Source organism: Heterodontus francisci, chromosome 10, assembly GCF_036365525.1.
Source record: "Heterodontus francisci isolate sHetFra1 chromosome 10, sHetFra1.hap1, whole genome shotgun sequence".
Classification (NCBI taxonomy): Eukaryota; Metazoa; Chordata; class Chondrichthyes; order Heterodontiformes; family Heterodontidae; genus Heterodontus; species Heterodontus francisci.
Window position 1 is genome coordinate 17,715,171 of NC_090380.1, and position 22,424 is coordinate 17,737,594.

Here is a 22,424-nt window from a genome sequence, read left to right on the forward strand (position 1 = left end):
CGTTTTCCAACGTGAATAGCAATCAGGTCCAGAAACCATGGCTGAATTTTTCTATCCCCTCCTTAGCTCAGGATAACCATAGTACCCCAAATGAAAACTCTGTTGAAGTAGGCTAACTCAATAAAGATCAGTGGTTAAAGTGGAATCTCTTAAGATGCGGTGCTGAGCGGAGTTGCCATTGGAATTTCAGTAAAACATAACAATGGTTGATGCTGTACGATATTTCACTGTTCTGTGTGGTTTGCTGTTCTACATTGGTTGGACGGTGTCGGGTTTGGTCCTTCTAGTTTCACCTTTAGCTATTTTGACAGCAATCATGCAATAAGAACGTAAGAAATACAATCAGGAGTAGGCCATATGGTCCCTTGAACCTGTTCCACCATTCAATAAGATCATGGCGGATCTTCGACCTCAACTTCACTTTTCCGCACTATCACCATATCCCTTGATAACTTTAGAGTTCAAAAATCTATGGACCTCTGTCTTGAACATACTCAATGACTGAGCATCCACAACTCTCTAGATAGAGAATTCCAAAGATTCTCTGAGTGAAGAAATTTCTCGTCATCTCAGTCCAAAATGGTCACCCCTTATCCTAGTACTAGATAGACTCTTCAGCCCGGGGAAACAGCCTCTCCACATGTACCCTGTCAAGCTCACTCAGAATCTTATTTGTTTCAATGTGATCACTTCTTATTCTCCAAAACTCCAGTAAATATAGCCCATACTACTCAATCTGTCCTCAGAGGACAATTCTCTCATCCCAGAAATCAATCTAGTGAACTTTTGTTGTACCCTCTCGGAGGAAAGTATAGCCTTCTTTAGGTACAGGGAACACACTACTCCAGGTATGGTCTCACCAAAGCCCTGTACAGTATACGCCATCTACTTTTCTTTCCTACGTGCAGTACTTTTCCTTTACTGGCATAACTATGATTTTGAGAAGTTAATGTTGGTATTAAGTAATTAACCCACTGTACTAACAGTGGCCTTAGAGAGCTAGACCCAGAAGTGAGCTAGTAGTGACCCTTGCAGGAAGGACTGAGGGGTCATTAAGAATCATACAATCATGCAAAAACAAAGGCTGAATATTAACACAGAAAGCCTGAGTTTGCAAACTTACGAACATAAGAATTAGGAGCAGGAGTCGAACACTTGGCCCGTTCAATAAGATCATGGCTGATCTGATTGTAACTTCAACTCCACATTCCTGCCTACTCCCGATAACCTTTCACCCCCTTGCTTATCAAAAATCTATCTACCTCTGCCTTAAAGATATTCAAACACTTTGCTTCCACCGCCTTTTGAGGAAGAGAGTTCCAAAGACTCATGACCCTCTGAGTGAAAAAAAATTCTCATCTATGTCTTGAATGTGCACCCCTTATTTTTAAACAGTGATCTCACTAGTTCTAGATTCTCCGACAAGAGGAAACATCCTTTCCACATCCACCCTGTCAAGACCTCTCAGGATCATATATGTTTCAATCAAGTCACCTCTTGCTCTTCTAAATTCCAGCAGATACAAGCCTAGCCTGTCCAACCTTTCCTCATAAGACAAACTGCCCATTTCAGGTATTAGTCCAGTATACCATCTCTGAACTGCTTCCTATGCATTTACATCCTTCCTTAAATAAGACGACCAATACTGTACAGAGTACTCCAGATGTGGTCTCACCAATGCCCTGTACAACTGAAGCATAACTTCCCTACTTTTGTATTCAATTCCCCTCGCGATAAATGATAACATTCTATTAGCTTTCCTAGTCACTTGCTGAATCTGCATACTAACCTTTTGCGATTCATGCACTAGGACACCCAGATCCCTCTGCATCTCAGAGCTCTGCAATCTTTCACCATTTAGATAATATGCTTCTTTTTTATTCTACCTGCCAAAATGGAAAATTTCCCACTTTATACTCCATTTGCCAGATCTTTGCCCACCCACTTAACTTATTTATAGCCCTTTGTGGCCTCCTTAAGTCCTCTTCACAATTTACTTTTCTACCTATCATTGTGTCATCAGCAAATTTAGCAACCATACCTTCATTCCCTTCATCCAAGTCATTTATATAAATTGTGAATTGTTGAGACCCCAACATTGATCCCGGTGGCACACCATCTATTACATCTTGCCAACCATAAAATGACCCATTTATGGATACTCTCTGTTTCCTGTTAGCTAGATAATCTTCTATCCATGCCAAAATGTTACCTCCTACACCATAAGTTTTTATTTTCCACAATAACCTTTCATGTGGCACCTTATCAAATGCCTTCTGGAAATCCAGAATATCCATCGGTTCCCCTTTATCCACAGCACATGTTACTTCTTCAAAGAACTCCAACAAATTGGTTAAACATGATTTCCCTTTCACAAAACTATGTTGACTCTGCCTGATTACTTTGAATTTTTCTAACTGCCCTACTATAATGTCTTTAATAATAGCTTCTAACATTTTCCCCAAGACAGATGTTAAGCTAACTGGCCTGCAGTTTCCTGCTTTCTGTCTCCCTCCCTTTTTGAATAAAGGAGTTATGTTCGCTATTTTCTAAACCAGGGAATTTTGGAAAATTAAAACCAACGCATCAACTATCTCACTAGCCACTTCTTTGAGGACCCTAGGATGAAGCCCATCAGGGGACTTGTCAGCACGCAGCTCCAACAATTTGCTCAGTATCACTTCCCTGGTGATTGTAATTTTCTTGAGTTCCTCCCTCCCTTCCATTTCCTGAATTACAGTTATTTCTGGGATGTTACTGTATCCTCGATAGTGAAGACCGATGCAAAGTACCTATTCAATTCATCTGCCGTCTCCTTATTTTCCTTTATTAATTCCCCAAGCTCACTTTCTATAGGAGCACTGCTCTCTTTTTAGCTCTTTTCTTGTTAAAATATCTATAGAAACTCTTACTGTTTTTATATTTCTAGCTAGCTTTCTCTCATACTCTAATTTTTCCTTCATCATTCTTTTTGCTGTTTTTTATATTCTGTCCAATCTTCTGGCCTGCCTCCCATCTTTGCACAATTATATGCTTTTTCTTTAAGTTTGATAATATCTCTAACCTTTTTAGTTAACCACAGATAGTGGGCCTTCCTGTTGGAAATTTTCTTTCTCGTAATGTATCTAATGTGTGTATTCTGAAATATCCCCTTAAATGTCTGCCAATGCATCTCTACTGACCTATCCCTTAACCTAATTTTAATCAAGTATTACGAGAAAGCAGAGAACTACTGAATAAAAGGGTGAAATTGTGAGTCTCCTGTTTACATACATTCACCTAACATCTCTTAAAAGCTGGAGCACTACATGGTCATGTTGCAGTCCACTTTAACCACTGCTACATCTATATGACTCAGTCCATGTGGACTTTTGGCAATAAAATGCTAACAGAAGCACTTTGTTGAGCAGACTTTTTGACGTTTTCTCATAAATAATAGATGCCTAAATACTGAAGGGCAGAACTCATCAGATAATGCCCAGCAGCAGCCTGTGGAGTCACAAATTTTGAAAATGCGTTCCAATATGTTCCATTTTGTTGATTTTCTTTATACTTTTAAACCCCAGTGCCGCCAAGATGACAGGTTTCCCCCTAGGGTTCCAGTGTAGCAGCTAAAAGGTACAGGAAACCAGCCTGTGCAGTTCAGCATTCCTTTTCTTTTCACAATAGCCCTGGCCTCTGCTCAGCACCCTCTACTCTCCCTCACCTTTCTCCCTCTCCAGCCAATATTACAGGAACATACCTGCATCTTAGCACTATGTACAAAGAACAAAGAACAGTACAGCACAGGAACAGGCCATTCGGCCCTCCAAGCCTGCGCCGATCTTGATGCCTGCCTAAACTAACACCTTCTGCACTTCCGGGGCTCATATCCCTCTATTCCCTTCCTATTCATGTATTTGTCAAGATGCCTCTTAAACGTCGCTATCGTACCTGCTTCCACCACCTCCCCTGGCAGCAAGTTCCAGGCACTCACCACCCTCTGTGTAAAAAAACTTGCCTCGCACATCCCCTCTAAACTTTGCCCCTCTCACCTTAAACCTATGTCCCCTAGTAACTGACTCTTCCACCCTAGGAAAAAACTTCTGACTATCCACTCTGTCCATGCCGCTCATAACTTTGTAAACCTCTATCATGTCGCCCCTCCACCTCCGTCGTTCCAGTGAAAACAATCCAAGTTTTTCCAACCTCTCCTCATAGCTAATGCCCTCCAGACCAGGCAACATCCTGGTAAACCTCCTCTGTACCCTCTCCAAAGCCTCCATGTCCTTCTGGTAGTGTGTCGACCAGAATTGCACGCAATATTCTAAGTGTGGCCTAACTAAGGTTCTGTACAGCTGCAGCATGACTTGCCAATTTTTATACTCTATGCCCCGACCGATGAAGGCAAGCATGCCGTATGCCTTCTTGACTACCTTATCCACCTGCGTTGCCACTTTCAGTGACCTGTGGACCTGTATGCCCAGATCTCTCTGCCTGTCAATACTCCTAAGGGTTCTGCCATTTACTGTATACCTCCCACGTGCATTAGACCTTCCAAAATACATTACCTCACATTTGTCCGGATTAAACTCCATCTGCCATTTCTCCGCCCAAGCCTCCAACCGATCTATATCCTGCTGTATCCTCTGACAATCCTCATCATTATCCGCAACTCCACCAACCTTCGTGTCGTCCGCAAACTTAGTAATCAGACCAGCCACATTTTCCTCCAAATCATTTATATATACTACAAACAGCAAAGGTCCCAATGTAGTGAAACATTGATTACTCTCATGATTTTTAATTTTAAAAACCACCAACCCACTTAAAAATACTGTGCTTTAAATCCACTCAGTTTGAAGGCAGGAATATCTAAACAGACATACACAATGTTGCTGCTTCCATAGAATACTAACCCATCAATGACATCCTGAGCAATGAAGGGACAACTCTCAATGCAGTTTTACCTTCCTCCAAACAAGACCATCAAATTTCATCCCTCATCTTCCACAAGGAGAAACTTGAGTACAAACGTCACCCAGTTTAAGGTTTAACACTGTAGCAAAATAAAATCTTGTGCGCTTTCTGTCTGCCCTTATTCCCTAATGCTTATTTGGTTCCCATTCTCCCTTTTCAATTTTGTTACATTATTCTAGGTAATTTGAACTTTTCGGCACTGATTTTTGTTTGAAAGTTAGAACACGCTACCTACCAGTCACAAACACGCCATTCTGGAGCTGGGACCCACATAAGCAAAAACTCCCATCTGATCAGCTGAAAACTGTCCCCAGATAGTTAGCTAGTTAGTTAACTAGCTGTATAGAACGCTAGTTCGGCCACAGCTGGAGTACTGTGTACAGTTCTGGTTGCCACACTATAGGAAGGATGTGATTGCACTGGAGAGGGTGCAGAGGAGATTCACCAGGATGTTGCCTGGGCTGGAGCATTTCAGCTATGAAGAGTGACTGGATTGGCTAGGGTTGTTTTCCTTCGAGCAGAGAAGGCTGAGGGGGGACCTGATTGAGGTATACAAAATTATGAGGGGCATAGATAGGAAGAAACTTTTTCCCTTAGCAGTGGTGTCAATAACCAGGGGGCATAAATTTAAGGTAAGGGACAGGAGGTATAGAGGGGATTTGAGGAAGAAAATTTTCACCCAGAGGGTGGCTGGAATCTGGAACACACTGCCTGAAGGGGTGGTAGAGGCAGGAACCCTCACAACATTTAAGAAGTATTTAGATGAGCACTTGAAACACCATAGCATACAAGGCTACAGGCCAAGTGCTGGAAAACGGGATTAGAATAGATAGGCTTGATGGCCGGCACAGACACGGTGGGCCGAAGGGCCTGTTTCTGTGCTGTATAACTCTATGACTCTATTAATTGAGTTGAAAAACTAAGGATGTTGCCACGGCACTCAGGTGGGTCAGTGCAGTGACCAGGCTAACTCCATGATGTTTTTATCAAGTGCGACGTCAGCCCTTTTGCTATTTGACAAAATATCTTCTGAGCAGTCCAGAAGAAAGGGTGCCAATGGCTTCGATAGGGTTAACAATGAAGGATCATCTTATCTGAGTCACACAATGCCTTCTGCAAAACTACCTCAGGGAGAAAACTGTTTGATTTTTTTCTATAAAAATAAGGAGCCACAAGTAATACATCATAGTATTTTGGTGAAAGGCTAATGCAGTTACACATAAGGCAAATTAGTTTAGAATTTCATGACAAGGGCAATACTATGACTGGGTCTGCATCAAGTCAGAACCACTTAATGCACTGCAGACCACAGGATGTCAAACAGTGAATTTAAACGAAATGTTACTTTGCTACCAAAGTTACTACTGACCTTTTTAATCTCATGTAAGATTCATTGACAGCTGGTCTACATTCTGCACGCTGAACCACAACTCCTTCAAAGGTTAATTTTTCTTAGGATGAGAAAAAAGGAAAATCAAAATGAGCATTGAGCATTATTCACAGCACTGAAAAACACTGTTAAAGTTCAGAACATCAAAATTTGTCAAATGTAAAATTACCGTCAAGATGTGTCAAAAGACATCGATTTGTTTACCCAAACCCCCTTTTCAAAACTGAATGCAGAAAGCTGCTGGGGAACAATTACCCACCATTCATTTAATCCTACATTATGGTCAAACAATGGGTTGGGTGACTTACATCTAACTTCATGCTGTGTTACAAGAGAACAACCACTGTTGTTTGCCTGCCTGGTTCAAGGCGAACTGGAGAATTGCTGAATATGGCTGATCCATCTGGACAGTGTGGGTAGGGGCTTTAATGTAAATGGAACAGCAGCATGCTTTCATTTTCTTTACATTAGAGCAGAATGTTTATCAAATGGCAATTTCAGCCAGATTCTGAACACAGTGATATAAGTAACAATTGATGGCATGAAGGTTGGGGGAATATGGGGAACGAAAGGACACCGTCCAATAAGATTCCCTCTCTCGCAAGAAAATTATAGATTATAGCTGAAAGGCTACAAAGAGCAGCAAGACATTCCTTTCCCTATCTTCAAATGAAATACCACAGTAATAAAAAAATACCCTGTATCTAGGCATGAAATATCACAAAATTAATTCAGAATAACTATTAAATAAACATGAGCAGCTGTGAGCCAATTGCCTTTGAATACTGATTTTCTTTGGCACTTTACAGAACGTGACACAGACAAAGCTATAAAAATTAAACACCATGCAGCTGATAAAAATTTAGACTTTAGTCCTTAAAAAACATTTAACCAAAGTCTTTTTGTTTACTTCAGCAAAACCAACAAGTAATTATCAACATGAGACCCAATTACATTGGTTTGTCAAAGGCTGAAAGCAAAAAATAATCAAATGGCAAAATGGAAAAGCTGGGGAAAAAGCTCTCTGTCTCCTGCTATTGCCCAACATTGATATATCTTTAAGCAGCATTGTAAAAAATATTACCTGCATTTAAACAGTAGTCTTAAATCAACTGCTACATTAATCCTTTTTATTTAATCCAGAACCACTTTCTCCATCCCACCTCTAAATGTTCCCCCTTCTTTTCTGTTGAAAACTCAACTCCTAGATGGGGTACACTTGCATAGGAACTCCCTGGTACTGCAAACCAATGGCCATCATACATATGAACACTCACAGCAAGTGTGGGCATTCTATTCAACTGCGGGAGCATCACATGTCCATTTTGTCCTAGCCAGGCATCCGCACAAAAACACCCCAGCAGATGTCACTAGGCAATGACCAGGAAGCAGGAAGCCTCACCATGTTTTCTCCACCTCCCCCTGCGCTGGCAGAAATTGGCTAATACAGCACTGAAAAGGAAAAGGATCCTGGCATGAATGATTCCATCAGTCATCGTCTTTACCAGCTAAGCCACTGGGGTAAACCCAGCACAGCCTTACCAGAAAATGAATTCTAAGCCCCTCTACACAATGCAAAATCACAATCTGCTCTCCTGAAGAAACTGTAAACGACCTGACACCATTTTTTCTTTATTATTCATTCTTGCGATGTGGGCATCACTGGCAAGGCCAGCATTTGCTGCCCTTTCCTAACTGCCCTTGAGAAAGTGGTGGTGAGCTGCCTTCTTGAACGGCTGCAGTCCGTGTGTAGATGCACCCACAGTGCTGTTAGGGAGGGGGTTCCAGGATTTTGGGTCAGTGATGACGGAGCAGTGATATAGTTCCAAGTCAGGACGGTGTGCAACTTGGAGGGAAATTTGTAGGTGGTGGTGTTCCCATGCACCTGTTGCCCTTGTTTTTCTAAGTTGTCGAGCTTATTGATTTGGGAGGTGGTGCCGAAGGAGCTTTGGTGAGTTGCGACAATGCACCTTGTAGATGCAATGCAGCCACAGTGCGTTGGTGATGCAAGCAGTGAATGTTTAAGGTAGTGGATGGGGTGCCGATCATACTGGCTGCTTTGCCTTAGATGATGTTGAGATACTTGAATGTCCGGACACTGCCCTGACAGCTATGTTGATTAGCTTCCAACATCCACAACCATCTTCCTTTGTGCGAGGTATGACTCCAGCCAGTGGAGAATTTTCCTGATTCCCATCGACTTCAGTTTTACTAGGGCTCCTTGACGTCACATTCGGTCAAATGCTACCTTGATGTCAAGGGAAGTTACTGGTACCATACCTCTGGAATTCAGCTCTTGTAACCATGATTGGACCATGGCTTTATTTTTTATCCATGACTGGACCATGGCCTAGCCAGCGAACTCCACATCCCACAAACGAATAATAAAAGTAATTGGCCGCGCATTGGATTTGTGCTGCTTTTTGTGGACAGGACATACCTGCGCAATTGTCTATTTTGTCAGGTAAATGCCAGTGATGTAGTTGTAACAGGACAGCTAGAGACATGGATAGTCCTGGAGCACAAGTCTTCAGCACTACAGCCAGGATGTTGTCAAGGCCCATAGTCTTAGCTGTAACCAGTGTGCTCAGCTGTTTCTTGATACATAAGAACACAAGAAATAGGAGCAACAGTAGACCAGACAGCCCCTTGAGCTTGCTCCACTATTCAATACAAAGATTCACAACCCTTTGAGTGAAGAAGCTGCTCCTCATCTCAGCCCTAAATGATTGACCATTGTCCCCTTAATCTGAGACTGTGCCCCCATGTTCTAGATTCCCCAGCCAGGGGAAACAACCTCTCAGTGTCTACCCTGTCAAGCCCCTTCAGAATCTTGTATGTTTCAAAGAGATCATATTTCATTTGTCTAAGCTCCAGAGAGTTTAGGCCCAATTTAATCAGCCTCTCATCACAGGACAACCCTCTCATCCCAGGTACCAACCTTGAGAACCTTTGCTGTACCAGCTCCAATACAAGTATATTCTTCTTTAAGTATAGAGACCAAAACTGCACACAATATTCCAGGTGTGTTCTCACCAATGCCCTCTACAATTGTAGCAAGACTTCCCTATTCTTGTACTCCAAGCCCCTTGAAATAAAGGCCAACATGCCATTTGTCTTCCTAATTGCTTGCTGTACATAGGAAACATAGGACATAGCAGGAGTGAGCCATTCAGCCCCTCAAGCCTTCTCCGCTATTCAACGAGATTATGGCTGATCTTCTATCTCAATGCCATTTTCCCCACACTATCCCCGTATCCCTTAATAACTTTAGTATCTAGAAATCTATCAATCTCTGTCTTGAACATACTCAATGACTGAGCCTCCACAGCCCTCTGGGGTAGAGAATACCTGCATGCTAACTTTGTGTTCCTCGTGCGCGTGCTAACTTTGTGTTCCTTGTACGAGTACACCTAACTCTCTCTGAACTTCAACATTTAGAGGTTTCACACCTTTAAAAAAAAAAAATTCTGCTTTTCTGTTATTACTACCAAAGTGAATAACCTCACACTTCCCCATCTGCCACCTTGTTGCCCATTCACTTAACCTATCTTTGCAGCCTCTTTGTGCCCTGCTCACAGCTTACAATGAACCTAGCCTTGCATCGTTAGCAAACTTAAATACATTACTCTCAGTTTCTTTGTTGAAGTCATTAATATAGAATGTAAATAGCTGAGGCCCCAGCACTGATCCTTGCAGCACTCCACTAGTTACAGCCTGCCAACTTGAAAATGGCCTGTTTAGCCCTACTTTCTGCTTCTTGACAATTAACCGATCCTCTATCCATGTTAATATATTGCGCCCAACTCCATGTGCCCCTATCATGTGTTATTAGCCTTTTGTGTGGCACCTTATCGAATGCCTTTTGGAAATCCAAGTATGCTACATCTACTGGTTCCCTTTTATCTACCCTACTAGTTACATCCTCAAAAAACTGTAATAAATCTGTCAGCCACTATTTCCCTTTTGTAAAACCATGTTGACTTTGATCATTTTCTAAGTGCCTTATTAAAACTTCTTTAATAATTGATTCCAACATTCTCCCAATGACTGATGTCAGGCTAATTGGCCTGTAGTTCCCCATTTTCTCTGTCCCTCCTTTCTTGAATAGCAGTGTTACATTTGCGAACTTCCAATCTGCTGGGACTGTTCTAGAATCTAGGAAATTTTGGAAAACCATAACCAGTGCATCCACTATCTCTGCAGCTACCTCTTTTAGAAACCTAGCATGTAGACCATCAGGTCCTGTGGATTTGTCAGCTTTTATCCCCTCTAGTTTCTCCAATACTTTTTCTCTGCTGATATCAGTTACCTCAAGTTCCTCACTCTTATTAGCCCCTTGGTTACCCTCTATTTCTGGTAATTTGTGTCTTCCAATGTGTAGAAAAACACAAAATATTTGTTCAGCGTCCCAGCCATTTCCTCATTCTCCAAGATAACTTCTCCCATCTCTGCTTCTAAAGGACCAACGTTTACTTTAGCTACTCTTTTTACATACTTGAAAAAGTTCTTACAATTTGTTTTTATATTCCTGGCTAGTTTACTCTCATTTTATTTTTTCCCCTTTTTATCAACTTTTTAGTCACCCTTTGCTGGTTTCTAAAACATTCCCAACCCTGTGGCTTACTATTATTCTTCGCAACATTATAAGCCTCTTTAATACTCTCCTTAACTTCCCTCGTAAGCCACGGATGTATCTTTCTCACGGAGTTTTTGTTTTTTCATGGAATGTATTTTTGTTGAACAGTTTGAATTGTTTTGTTAACTGTTTCCCTTTATTTACTGCCATACCTTTTAGTCTACTTACCCAAATAAACTTAGCCAGCTCTCCCCTCATGCCTACGTAACTGGCATTTTTTATGTTTAAGATTCATGTTTGGAACTGGAGAATGTTGCTTTCAAACTTAATACGGAGTTCAATTGTATTATGATCACTTTTCCCAGAGGATCTTTTACTATAAGATTGCTAATTGAACCTGCCTCATTGCACAATCTTCAACTGAAAATAGCTTTATCCCGAGTTGGTTCCACAGTGTATTGTTCCAGGAAACTGTCATGAAAGTATTCTACAAATTAATCCACCAGAATGCCTTTGCCAATTTGATTAATCCAATCTATATGAAAATTAAAGTCCCCCACAATTATTACATTGCCTTTGTTACAAGTTCCAATTATTTCCTGCTTAATGTTCTGTCCAACGGTATAACTATTATTAAGGAGCCTATAAACTACTCCCACCAACGTTTTCTCATCCTTTTTATTCCTAATCTCCACCCATATTGATTCTACTTCCTGATTTTCTGAAGCAAGATCCTTTCTCATGACTGTCCTTATGTCATCCTTTACTACTTTTCCGTTCTGTTTGTCTTTTTCAAATGTTTCGTATCTTGGAATATTTATTTCTCAACTTTGGTCACCTTGTAACCATGTTTCTGTAATGGCGATTAGATCTAAACCATTTATCTCTATTTGTGTCACTAGTTCATCTACCTTACTGTGAATGCTACATGTGTTCAGAGAAAGGGTCTTCAATTTATTTTTTTTACAACTATTCTTTGCCTGGGACTTATTCACTATTACCCCTAAACTCTCTGTCCCTCCCTGTTCTGTTCTGTTTGTCTTTACCCAAATCGCTACAATGCGCTATTGCTTTTACTTTTGTCTTTAGATTGCTAAATCTCCCGTCACCCTCTCTTTTAGATTATCGCACGGAGTAAATTAAATCTGCGGAAGACTGGTTTCCATGATTGTGCAGACCTCAGGAGGATGCCAAGAAGGATCATCCATTTGGAACTGAAAGTGGTTGCAAACACTTCAGCTTAGTCTCTTGCATTCAATTGCTGACTCTGTCATCAGTGAGGATAAGGGTGTTCATGGAGCCTTCTCCTCCTGTTAGTTGTTTAATTGTCCACCACCATTTATGACTGGATGTGGCAGGACTGCAGAGAATTGATCTGATCCATTGGTTGTGGGATTGCTTAGCTCCGTCTATAGCATGCTGCTGCCGTTGTTTAGCACGCGTGTAGTCCTGTGCTGTAGCATCAACAGGTTGGCACCTCAGTTTTAGATACATCTGGTGCTGTGCCTGGAGTGCTTTTCTGCACTCCTCATTGATCCAAGGTTGGTCCCTGGCTTGATGGTAATGGTAGAGTGAGAAATATGCAATAAGAAGGGATCTAGCCAGGATAAATTGGAACCAAAAACTGACAGGAAAAACTGTAATGGAACAATGGGTTATCTTTAAGGAAGAGATGCTTCAGGTACATTCCAAAAAAGGCCAAAGTAGGGGAACCAAAAACAGGACTCCTTGGATGACAAGGGAGATAGACATTATGAAAATAGAGCGTGCACGATGCAAAAATTCTTTAAGTGAGAATCAGGCGAAATGCAATCAGTTAAGAGGGGAGGTGAAGAGAAAAATAAGACTGGCAAAGAGAGAAGATGAGAATAGAATGGCAGTCAACATAAAAGGGAACCCAAAAATTGTCTACTGGCAAGTAAATAGTAAGCAGATAGTGAGAGGTGCAGTGGGGCCTATTAGGGACAGAGAGGGTAATATATGCTCAGAAGAACAGGGCAAGGCTAGATAGAATACATAATGAGTACTGTGTATCAGCGCTTACGAAGGAAGAGGAATCTGACAAACTACCGGTAGAAGCGGAAAGCAGAGACAATGGATAGGGTAAGAATTGAGAGGCAGGAGGTACTGGAAAGGCTGGCTATGCTTAGGGTAGTTGAGTTACCTGGTCCGGATGGCTTGCATCCCAGATTGCAAAAGGAAATAGAGGTGGAAATAGCAGAAGGGTTTGTCATAATCTTTCCTAGATGTGAGGAGGTGCCAGAGGATTGGAGAGAGGCAAATGTGACACCCTTATTCAAGAAAGGGTGTAAGGACAGTCCTAGCAACTACAGGTACAGTTAGTTTAGCATCAGTGGTGGGTGAGGCTTTAGAAACAACAATCAGGGAAAAGATCAACAGGCACATGGAAAGGTTTGAGTTAATTAAGGATATCTAGCATTGATTTGTCAAAGGTAGATTATGTTCAACTAATCTAATTGAATTTTTTGACCATAACAGAGAAGGTTGATGAAGGGAATGCGGTGGATGTTGTCTATATGGAATTTAAGTAAGCTTTTGAGAAAGTACCACATAAAAGGCTGGTTAACAAAACTGAGGCTCACGGAATAGGAGAGTGAGTGTCCAACTGGTTTAAAAAATTGGCTTAAGGACAGAAAATAGCAAGTTGTAGTAAATGGTTGTTTTTCAAACTGGAGGATTGTAGACAGTGGTGTTCCCCAAGGGTCAGTGCTAGGACCACTGTTTTTTTTAAAACTATATATAAATAACTTGGAAAGTGCAATACGGAGAAAAATTTCAAAATTTGCCAAAGCTACCAAACTTGGAGGAGTGGCAACCAGTGAGGATGACACAAACTGTCTGCAACAGGACATAGATAGGTTCGCAGAATGGGCTGACAAATGGCAGATGGAATTTAATACAGAGAAGTGTGAGGTGATGCATTTTGGCAGATGGGATAGGGGGAGGCATTATAGTCTTAATAGCGCAGTTCTAGAGTGTTTCAGAACAGAGGACCCGGCGGTGCATGTGCATCGATCTTTGAAGCTGGCAGGGCATATCGAGAGAGTGGTTAGCAAAGCAGATCAGATCTTGGGCTTCATAAATAGAGGCACAGGGTACAAAAGCAGAGAAGTTATGTTGAACCTTTATAAAGCTCTGGTCAGGACCCAATTAGAGCACTGCATCCAATTCTGGTTAGTCCACTTTAGGAAGGATGTGAGGGTCCTGGAGAGGGGACTGAGGAGTTTTACCAGAATAGTTCCAAGGATGAGGGATTTTAGTTACAAGGTTAGGTTGGAGAAGCTGGGGTTGTTCTCCCTGGAGCAAAGGAGATCGAGGGGAGATTCGATAGAGGTGTACAAGATTATGATAGGCTTAAATAAGTTAGATAAGTAAAAACTGTTCCCATTAACTGATGGGACAAGGACCAGGGGACACAGATGGAAGATTTTGGGCAAGACATGCAGGGGAAATGTGAGTAAGAACTCTTTATTACGCAGCGAGTGGTAATGTCTTGGAATTCGCTGCCCACAAGGGTGATGGAAGTGGAGACAATCTACGATTTCAAAAGGAAACTGGATGGACACTTGAAGGAAGGACACCTGAAGGAAATAAACTTGTAGGGCTACGGTGATTGAGCTGGGGAGTGGGGCTGACTAGATTGCTCCTCAGAGAGCTAGCATGGACTCGATGGGCCAAATGGCCGCCTTCTATGCCATTAATGACTCTATCCTGGGCCATGATACTACAGATTATGGTTGAATACAATTCTGCTGCTGCTAGAGCACCGCGCCTCATGGATGGCCAGTTTTGAACTGTCAGATCTCTTCTGAATCTATCCCATTTAACACGGTGGGAGTGCCACACAACACAACGGAAGGTGTCCTCAGCGTGAAGACAGGTTTTCACAAGGACTGCATGGTGGTCACTCCTACATACTGTCATGGACAGATGTATCTGTGACAGTTAAGATTGGCGAGGATAAGCTCAAATAGGTTTGTCCCTATTGTTGGTTCTCTCACTATCTGCTGTAGGCCCAGACTGGCAGCTATGTCCTTCAGAACTGAGCCAACCCAGTCAGTAGTGGTGCTACCAATTCACTCTTCATGATGAACAATGAAGTTCTCCACCCAGAGTAATTCTGTGCCCTTACTGCCCTCGGTGTTTATTCCAAGTGCTGTTCAACATAGAGGAGCACGTATCCATCAGCTGAGGGAGGGAGATAGCTGGTAATCAGCAGGAGGTTTCTTTGCCTGTGTTTGACCTGATGCCATGTCTCTGGAGTCAACGTTGAAGACTCCGAGGGCCACTCCCTCCTGACTGTGTACCACTGTGCGCCACCTTTGATGGGGCAGGACATACCCAGGGACAGTGAGGAAGGAGTCAAGATGTTGGCTGAAATATATGATTCTGTGAGTATGACTATGTCAGGCTGTTGCTTGACTAGTCTGTGGGACAGCTCTCCCAATTTTGGTTCAAGCCCTCAGATGCTAGTGAGGAAGACTTTGCAGGATCGACTGAACTGGCTGTGCCTCTTCTGTATCAAATCTGACTGAAGCCAAGTGATCTGTTGGTTTTATTCTTATGCTTTACCATAGCCATTTGATGCGACTTTAGGCTTGCTAGGCCATTTCAGACACCAGTTAATAGTTAACTACATTGTTGTGTGTCTTATATGGGCAGACAGGGTAAGAACAGCAGATTTCCTTCCCTAAAGGACATTAGTGAGCCAGCCAAGTTTTTCTGACAATCCAGTAGTTTAAAAGTCATCCTTACTGATGCTACTCTTTTATTCCAGATTTATTTAATTAAATTTAAATTCCCCAGATGCTGTGGTGGGATTTGAATTCATGTCTCTGGATCATTAGACCAAGCCTGTGAATTACTAGTCCAGTAACATCCGCACCTGGTTGATCAGAATTTTCCCAACCCTGTAATCTTTGTAAAACAATGGTGAACTAGTTAACTCACTCTATTGTGACTTTTCCTAACATCACATAGGATTTGTAGAAGATAATGCCGCATTATTTTACTCTCAGCTTTCGGAATTAATGCATTTATTTGGTCCAAGCACTCCAGTCTTACGAAAGACTTTGAGATCATTAGCAGTAACAGTAAACCCCATATACCACTGTCCTGATACCACTGATCCATAATAAAGGTACAGCAGTACAAATATTAACATAGTACTAAGACGCTTTAGCCTATATTTAAAGATTTACAAAATGTGAACCCTTTCTAATTCATTCAACTGTCCTTTAACATCTCAAAATACTTTCACACTTTCCTAATTAAGTTAGTAACCAGGATTGCTCTTTAGCGATGTCTTAAATGGGATGACATATTCACAAGGGGATCTGGGGTTCCGAATTAGGCAGTCAGAGAAGGACTGAAAATGGTCACCCACCCACTCTTCTCAAAACATGTTCCAGGAAAATTAATAGTTGCAACGAGTGACGGGTAAATCCAGCACAGAAGTATGTATACATGCAATAGTACAACGCTTAACAAGATCAAGTAAGGTCATTGCCATATCTGGATGTTTATTCACTGCTTCTTCTTGGGTGATTTACTGGAATGTAGGAAAATTAATTACGATATTGGTTCATTTGAGTGTTTTATTTATGCTACTTAATTCAGTGCAAGGCATTCTACATAAATCCAACCAATTACAAAGACCCAGCTTGGCCACTAGCAGGTACCAAGGGGAGCACCAATTAAAAATGACTCAATTTTCAGCACATCCCAGAGACAAAGAAAGAACATGCACTAATATGACACCTTTCACATCCTCAGGATGTCTCAAAGTATGATTTACAGGCACAGAAATGCTTTTGAGGTGTAGTCACTGTTATAATGTAGGCAAATGCACAGCCAATTTGCACACAGCAAGTAACATTTGTGCCACACAAATGTTAGGCAATGATCATCTCCAACAACAACCACCCCTTGACATTCAATGGCATTACCATCACCAAATCCCCCACCATCAACAGCCTGGGAGTGCCCATTGACCAGGAATTCAACTGGACGAGGCACAACATTGGACCAGCCATATAAACACTGTGGCTACTAGAGGAGATCAGAGGCTGGATATTCTGTGGTAACTCACCTCCTAACTCCCCAAAGCCTCTCCACCATTACAAGGAGCAAGTCAGGAGTGTGATGGAATACTCTCCACTTGCCTGGATGGATGGATCTGAAATAACACTCAAGAAGCTCAACATCATCCAGGTCAAAGAAATTTGCTTGATTGCTACCCCATCCACCATCTTAAACATCCATTCCCTCCACTGTTGGCATACTGTGCAGTGTGTACGTTCTACAGGATGCACTGCTGACTTGCTGAGGCTTCCTCGATAGCACCTCCCAAACTAACGATCTCAAAACACGATGAAGGACAAGAGCAGAAGGTGCATGGAAACACCATTACCTCCTGGTTCCCCATTCAAGTCACACACCATTCTAACTTGGACATATAGGATAAATACCACCCAACTGGTCTGTGCAGGTATTTATACTCCACATGAGTCCCCCCCCCCATTTTATCTATCTCATCTCAGCTTTTCGGCATATTTTCTATTTTCATCTCTCATGCCTAGCTTCCTTTGAAAGCGTACAAGCTGTTTACTTTAACCATTTCCTGTGGTAACAAGTTCCACATTCCAATCACGATGTGGGGAAGTGGCGTTGAGTTAGATGATCAGCCATAATCTTACTGAATGACAGAGCAGGCTTAAAGAGCTGATGGCCCACTCCTGCTCCCACTTCTTATGATCTGAGTAAAAATAAAATCTACTTATTTCCCTATTGGATTTAATATCTTGTATTTATTGCCCCTAGATTTGGATTCTCCCACCAATGAAAACATTCTTTTGAGATCTATCCTGTCCAACCCATTCATAATTTTGAAGACCTCTATCAGGTCACGTCTAAGTATCATTTCTAAAGAAAAAAGCCCCAACCTCATCAATCTGTGTTAAGGAAATCCTCTCAATGCCACAAACACAATAAATATCAAACAGCATTTTAAATGCATAAAGTAAATTCTGTCAATTTGTTTTATATTCCATTTGTGCATGTAAAAACAGTTGCCAGAAACAATTTTATGAAGTTTTCTTATCTTTCAAAAATGTCAAGAACAAACAGGACACTGCACAGTCTCTAGATCTGGCATTTAGATAACAATATTGCCATTGCTTCATGGTCGCAGGGTCAAATTCCTGGAACTCCCTACCTAACTAGCACGGTGGGAGTACCTTCACCACATGGACTCAATGATTCAAGAAGGCAACTCATGACCACCTGCTCAAGGGCATCTAGGTATAGGCAATAATTACTGACATTGCTAGCAATGTCCATTTCCTTAGAATAGAGAGAAAAAACGATCAGTTTATCTGCTACATCAAAACAACTCTACTTTTCTCGAGTCTGTTGGTTCTGACTTATGCAGCACATCATTGACTAATCATTCTTTTTCCTTTTGCAGCAACCATTTTCTAACTTCCTGCATGTTACAACAAGGCAACCTTGCCTAAATTTATATTATTGAGCTGACTGCTTGATTACGCTGTTCTGCAAACTACTACAAACCATCAAGGCTGCTGAACTACTATACGAACTATACTGGAACACAATCAAGCACTTTAAATACAAACACTCCTATTCTTCCCAACATTTCCACTGAAATCTAATGCAAAAACTGCACCTTAAATACTTGAGCTTATCAAGACTAAAAGCACTCCACCTGGAAATCTGGTTAAAAATGAATTTTCACAAAAGTGACACGAGAACATCTGTACAAGTAACTATCTGTACAAAGTTCTTCCTGTCTGCACTGAAGTATGTTGTACGTTTTTGATTAGCACCTATCAGTCTCAATGTTGTATTAACCTTGACGGGTGGAAAATGTTTGGTTAAATCTCTGTTCACCGTATCAACGTAAATAGTTACTTTAAACCTAGTCACCCTTTTCCACCTGACTTGTGGGCTGGGATTTTATGCATGTGCATTTGCCAGCCTGTGATTTCTTGTCCATTAAAAACCCTGGCTGTATGCTTCATACCATGCAGAGCCACAAACCATATAGCATTCCCGATATCAGTTTATTACTACACATTCATGGAAAATCAACACAGCAGCCATCATTAGGCTTCTCTAGTGTGCCTCTTGTAGCTTGTCCAGAGGAAGACCTAGTAACTTTGGGACACTGCAGGTTTATAACCTGTAAACTGTATCGCTACTCCCATTTAAAACAAAAACTGAAATAAGGGATGAGTTCCATATGTTCCGAGATTATTGGACATTGTAAAGTGGAGTATGTAACAGCCCGATGAAAAAGCAATGAACACAAGTAAAGCACTGTGATGCTACCTCTGCTGGGTCTGTCCTGCCCATGGGACAGGTCATATCCAGAGATGGTGATGGTGGCATCTAGGACATGGGCTGTAAGGTATGATTCAGTGAGTATGATTATGTCAGGCTTGACTAGTCTGTGGGACAGCCCTCCCAATTTTGGCACAAGCCTCCAGATAATAGTAAGGACTTTGCAGGGTAGACTGGGCAGGTTGTGCTTTGTCATTTCCGGTTCATAGGTTGATGCCAGGTGGTTCATCTGGTTTTATTCTTCTTAATTCATTCTAAACTGATGCTGATATCTTGCTGCCTGAGCGCTTCAGAGTTTTTTCCTGCTATACAGTCGGGAGGCAGTTGCCCTGGGAACCCTCAACATTGACTCTGGACCCCATGAGGTCTCATGGCATCAGATCAAACATGGGCAAGGAAACGTCCTGCTTATTACCACCTACCGCCATCCCTCAGCTGACCAATCAGTGCTCCTCCATGTTGAGCAAAAGCTAGAAGAAGCACAGAGGGCGGCAAGGGTGCAGAATGTACTCTGGGTGGGGGATTTCAATGTCCATCACCAAGAGTGGATTGGTAGCACCGGCAGACCACAATCTGTAACCTCATGGCCCAGTTTATCCCCCACTCTACCATGACCATCAAGCCGGGTGACCAATCCTGGTCAATGAAGAGTGCAGGAGGGCATGCCAGGAGCTGCACCAGGCATAGCTCAAAATGAGGTGAACCGACAACACAGGACTACTTGCGTGCCAAACTGCGTAAGCAGCATGCGATAGACAGAGCTAAGCGATCCTACAACCAATGGATCAGACCTAAGCTCTGCAGTCCTGCCACATCCAGTCGTGAATGGTGGTGGACAATTAAACAACTAACTGGAGGAGGTGGCTCCACAAATGTGGAAAATTGCCCAGGTATGTCCTGTACACAAAAAGCAGGACAAATCCAACCCGGACAATTACCGTCCCATCAGTCTACTCTCTGAAGCAAAGGAGATTGAGGCGAGATTTGATAGAGGTGTACAAGATTATGACAAGCTTAGATAAGTTAGACAAGGAAAAACTATTCCTGTTAACTGATGGTACAAGGACTAGGGGACACAGATTGAAGGTTTTGGGCAACAGATGCGGGGGGGGGATGCGAGGAAGAATTTTTTTTTTTACACAGTGAGTGGTAATGACCTGGAACTCACTGCCCACGAGGGTGATGGAAGTGGAGACAACCAATGACGTCAAAAGGAAATTGGTTGGACACTTGAAGAAAATAAACTTTAAGGGCTACAGTGATTAAGCAGGGGAGTGGGACCAACTGGCTTGCTCCTCTGCGAGCCTGCATGGACTCGATGGTCCGAAAGTGGTGGCTGCAGCCAGTACTGGACTTAACAGAGGCACTGGACTCAGGCCACAGGTGAGTCAGGGCAGGAGGGGCTTTGCGGGGTAGGAGTCGTTGGTGGGTGTGGGGGGGGGGGGGGGGCAGCTTTGGCAGCAAGGGTAGGGGGTTGGCTCTCAGCGGGTCCCTTTATCCGATGCCGTGCCTCTCGATCAAGCATTAAGTGCCTTTTAACGAGGGACCTCCCCCCTTCCAACCCCACCCTGGAGTTGGCAAGCAACCCACATGGGGTTGCTTGGCATGCTCCCAGTGCAGTGACAGGCCCACCCACCACTGTGCTAATATCGGCGGTGGGTTGAGACCCTTAATTAGCAATTAATTGCCCACTTAAGGGCCTCAATTGGCGGTGGAGCGGAAAGACCATCCACGGGCCTTCCCACCCCGGATTTAATTTGGGTGGAGGTGGGAAGGTGGCGCATCGCCTCACCCTGGCCACCATCCTGTCTGATTATATGGCTCTCCCTGCCTCCAATGTCACTGCACAGGACAGCATAACATTCCCCCCTATGACTCTATAATAGAGATGCCCAACCTTTTTGCGTGGGTGGCCTCATTACAATTTTTGTCTTACACAGGGGGGCTGGTAAGACAATTTCGGAAAGATAAAGGCATTAAAAATGTATCTTACTATTAATCAAAAGAACAACAAATGTGCATTTTTGTGAAGCTTTAAATGAGAAGATTAACTTATTGATTTACTTTCTCATCACTATATTGGACACTGATTATGTGAGATACCCAGCATTCTTTTGCTTGCACAAGTAGTCAATGTTTACCCACACACTTCTTGTAGCGATGTGGAGTATTCCAGATAGATGTCCATCTGTCAAGAGTGATCTTGATCAGTGTCTCTCCCTCTGCTTCTCTCTGTCTCTATGTCCCCCCTGTGCGTCATCCTCACTCTCTGTCCCCCATCTCTCTCTCTTTTTGCTCCCCCTCTCCCTCCCTCTGTTCCCCCCCCCCCACTCCTCTCTCTCTGTCTGGCCCCCCCCCCCGTCTCTCTGTCGCTCCCCGCTCTCTCTCTTTCTGCTCCCCCTCTCCCTCCCTCTGTTTCCCCCCCCCCCCTCTCTGTTCCCCAACTCCCCTCCTCTCTCTCTGTCTGCCCCCCCCCCTCTGTCGCCCCCCGCTCTCTCTCTCTTTCTCTCTGTCCCCCCGCTCTCTCTCTCTCTCTGCCCCCCCTCTCTGTCCCTCTCTGTCCCCCCCTCTCTGTCCCCCCCTCTCTCTCTCTCTCCCCCCCTCTCTCTCTCTCTCTCCCCCCCTCTCTTTCTCTCTCTCCCCCCCTCTCTCTCTCTCTCTCCCCCCCTCCCTCTCTCTCTGTACCCCTCTCTCTCTCTCTGTACCCCTCTCTCTCTCTCTGTCCCCCCCTCTCTCTCTCTCTGTCCCCCCCTCTCTCTCTCTGTCCCCCCCTCTCTCTCTCTGTCCCCCCCTCTCTCTCTGTCCCCCCCTCTCTCTCTGTCCCCCCCTCTCTCTCTCTCTCTGTCCCCCCCTCTCTCTCTCTCTCTGTCCCCCCCTCTCTCTCTCTCTCTGTCCCCCCCTCTCTCTCTCTCTCTGTCCCCCCCTCTCTCTCTCTCTCTCTGTCCCCCCCTCTCTCTCTCTCTCTCTGTCCCCCCCTCTCTCTCTCTCTCTCTGTTCCCCCCCTCTCTCTCTCTCTCTCTGTTCCCCCCCTCTCTCTCTGTCCCCCCCTCTCTCTCTCTCTCTCTCTTTCTGTCCCCCCCTCTCTCTCTCTCTCTGTCCCCCCCTCTCTCT

General features: G+C 43.2%; 2 protein-coding genes across 7 annotated transcripts in view; one reads left to right on the forward strand and one right to left on the reverse strand.

The window, feature by feature from the left end:
• gtf2f2a (general transcription factor IIF, polypeptide 2a) overlaps positions 1–22,424 on the reverse strand; it is a 139,056-nt gene that overhangs the window by 20,179 nt on the left and 96,453 nt on the right. For both annotated transcript variants that reach the window (XM_068040183.1, XM_068040182.1), the window contains one exon: positions 6,329–6,410. In XM_068040183.1, the coding sequence (XP_067896284.1) occupies positions 6,329–6,410 (82 nt within the window). The remainder of the gene's footprint in view (positions 1–6,328; positions 6,411–22,424) is intronic.
• The window catches only part of kctd4 (potassium channel tetramerization domain containing 4), a 29,677-nt gene that overhangs the window by 2,645 nt on the left and 4,608 nt on the right, over positions 1–22,424 (forward strand). The window contains exon 3 of one of the 5 annotated variants that reach the window (XR_010975785.1): positions 18,418–19,741. The exons of 3 other annotated variants lie outside the window; for them this stretch is intronic. The gene's annotated coding sequence lies outside the window, so the exon portion shown is untranslated. One more of the 5 variants, XR_010975784.1, reaches the window with a different exon arrangement.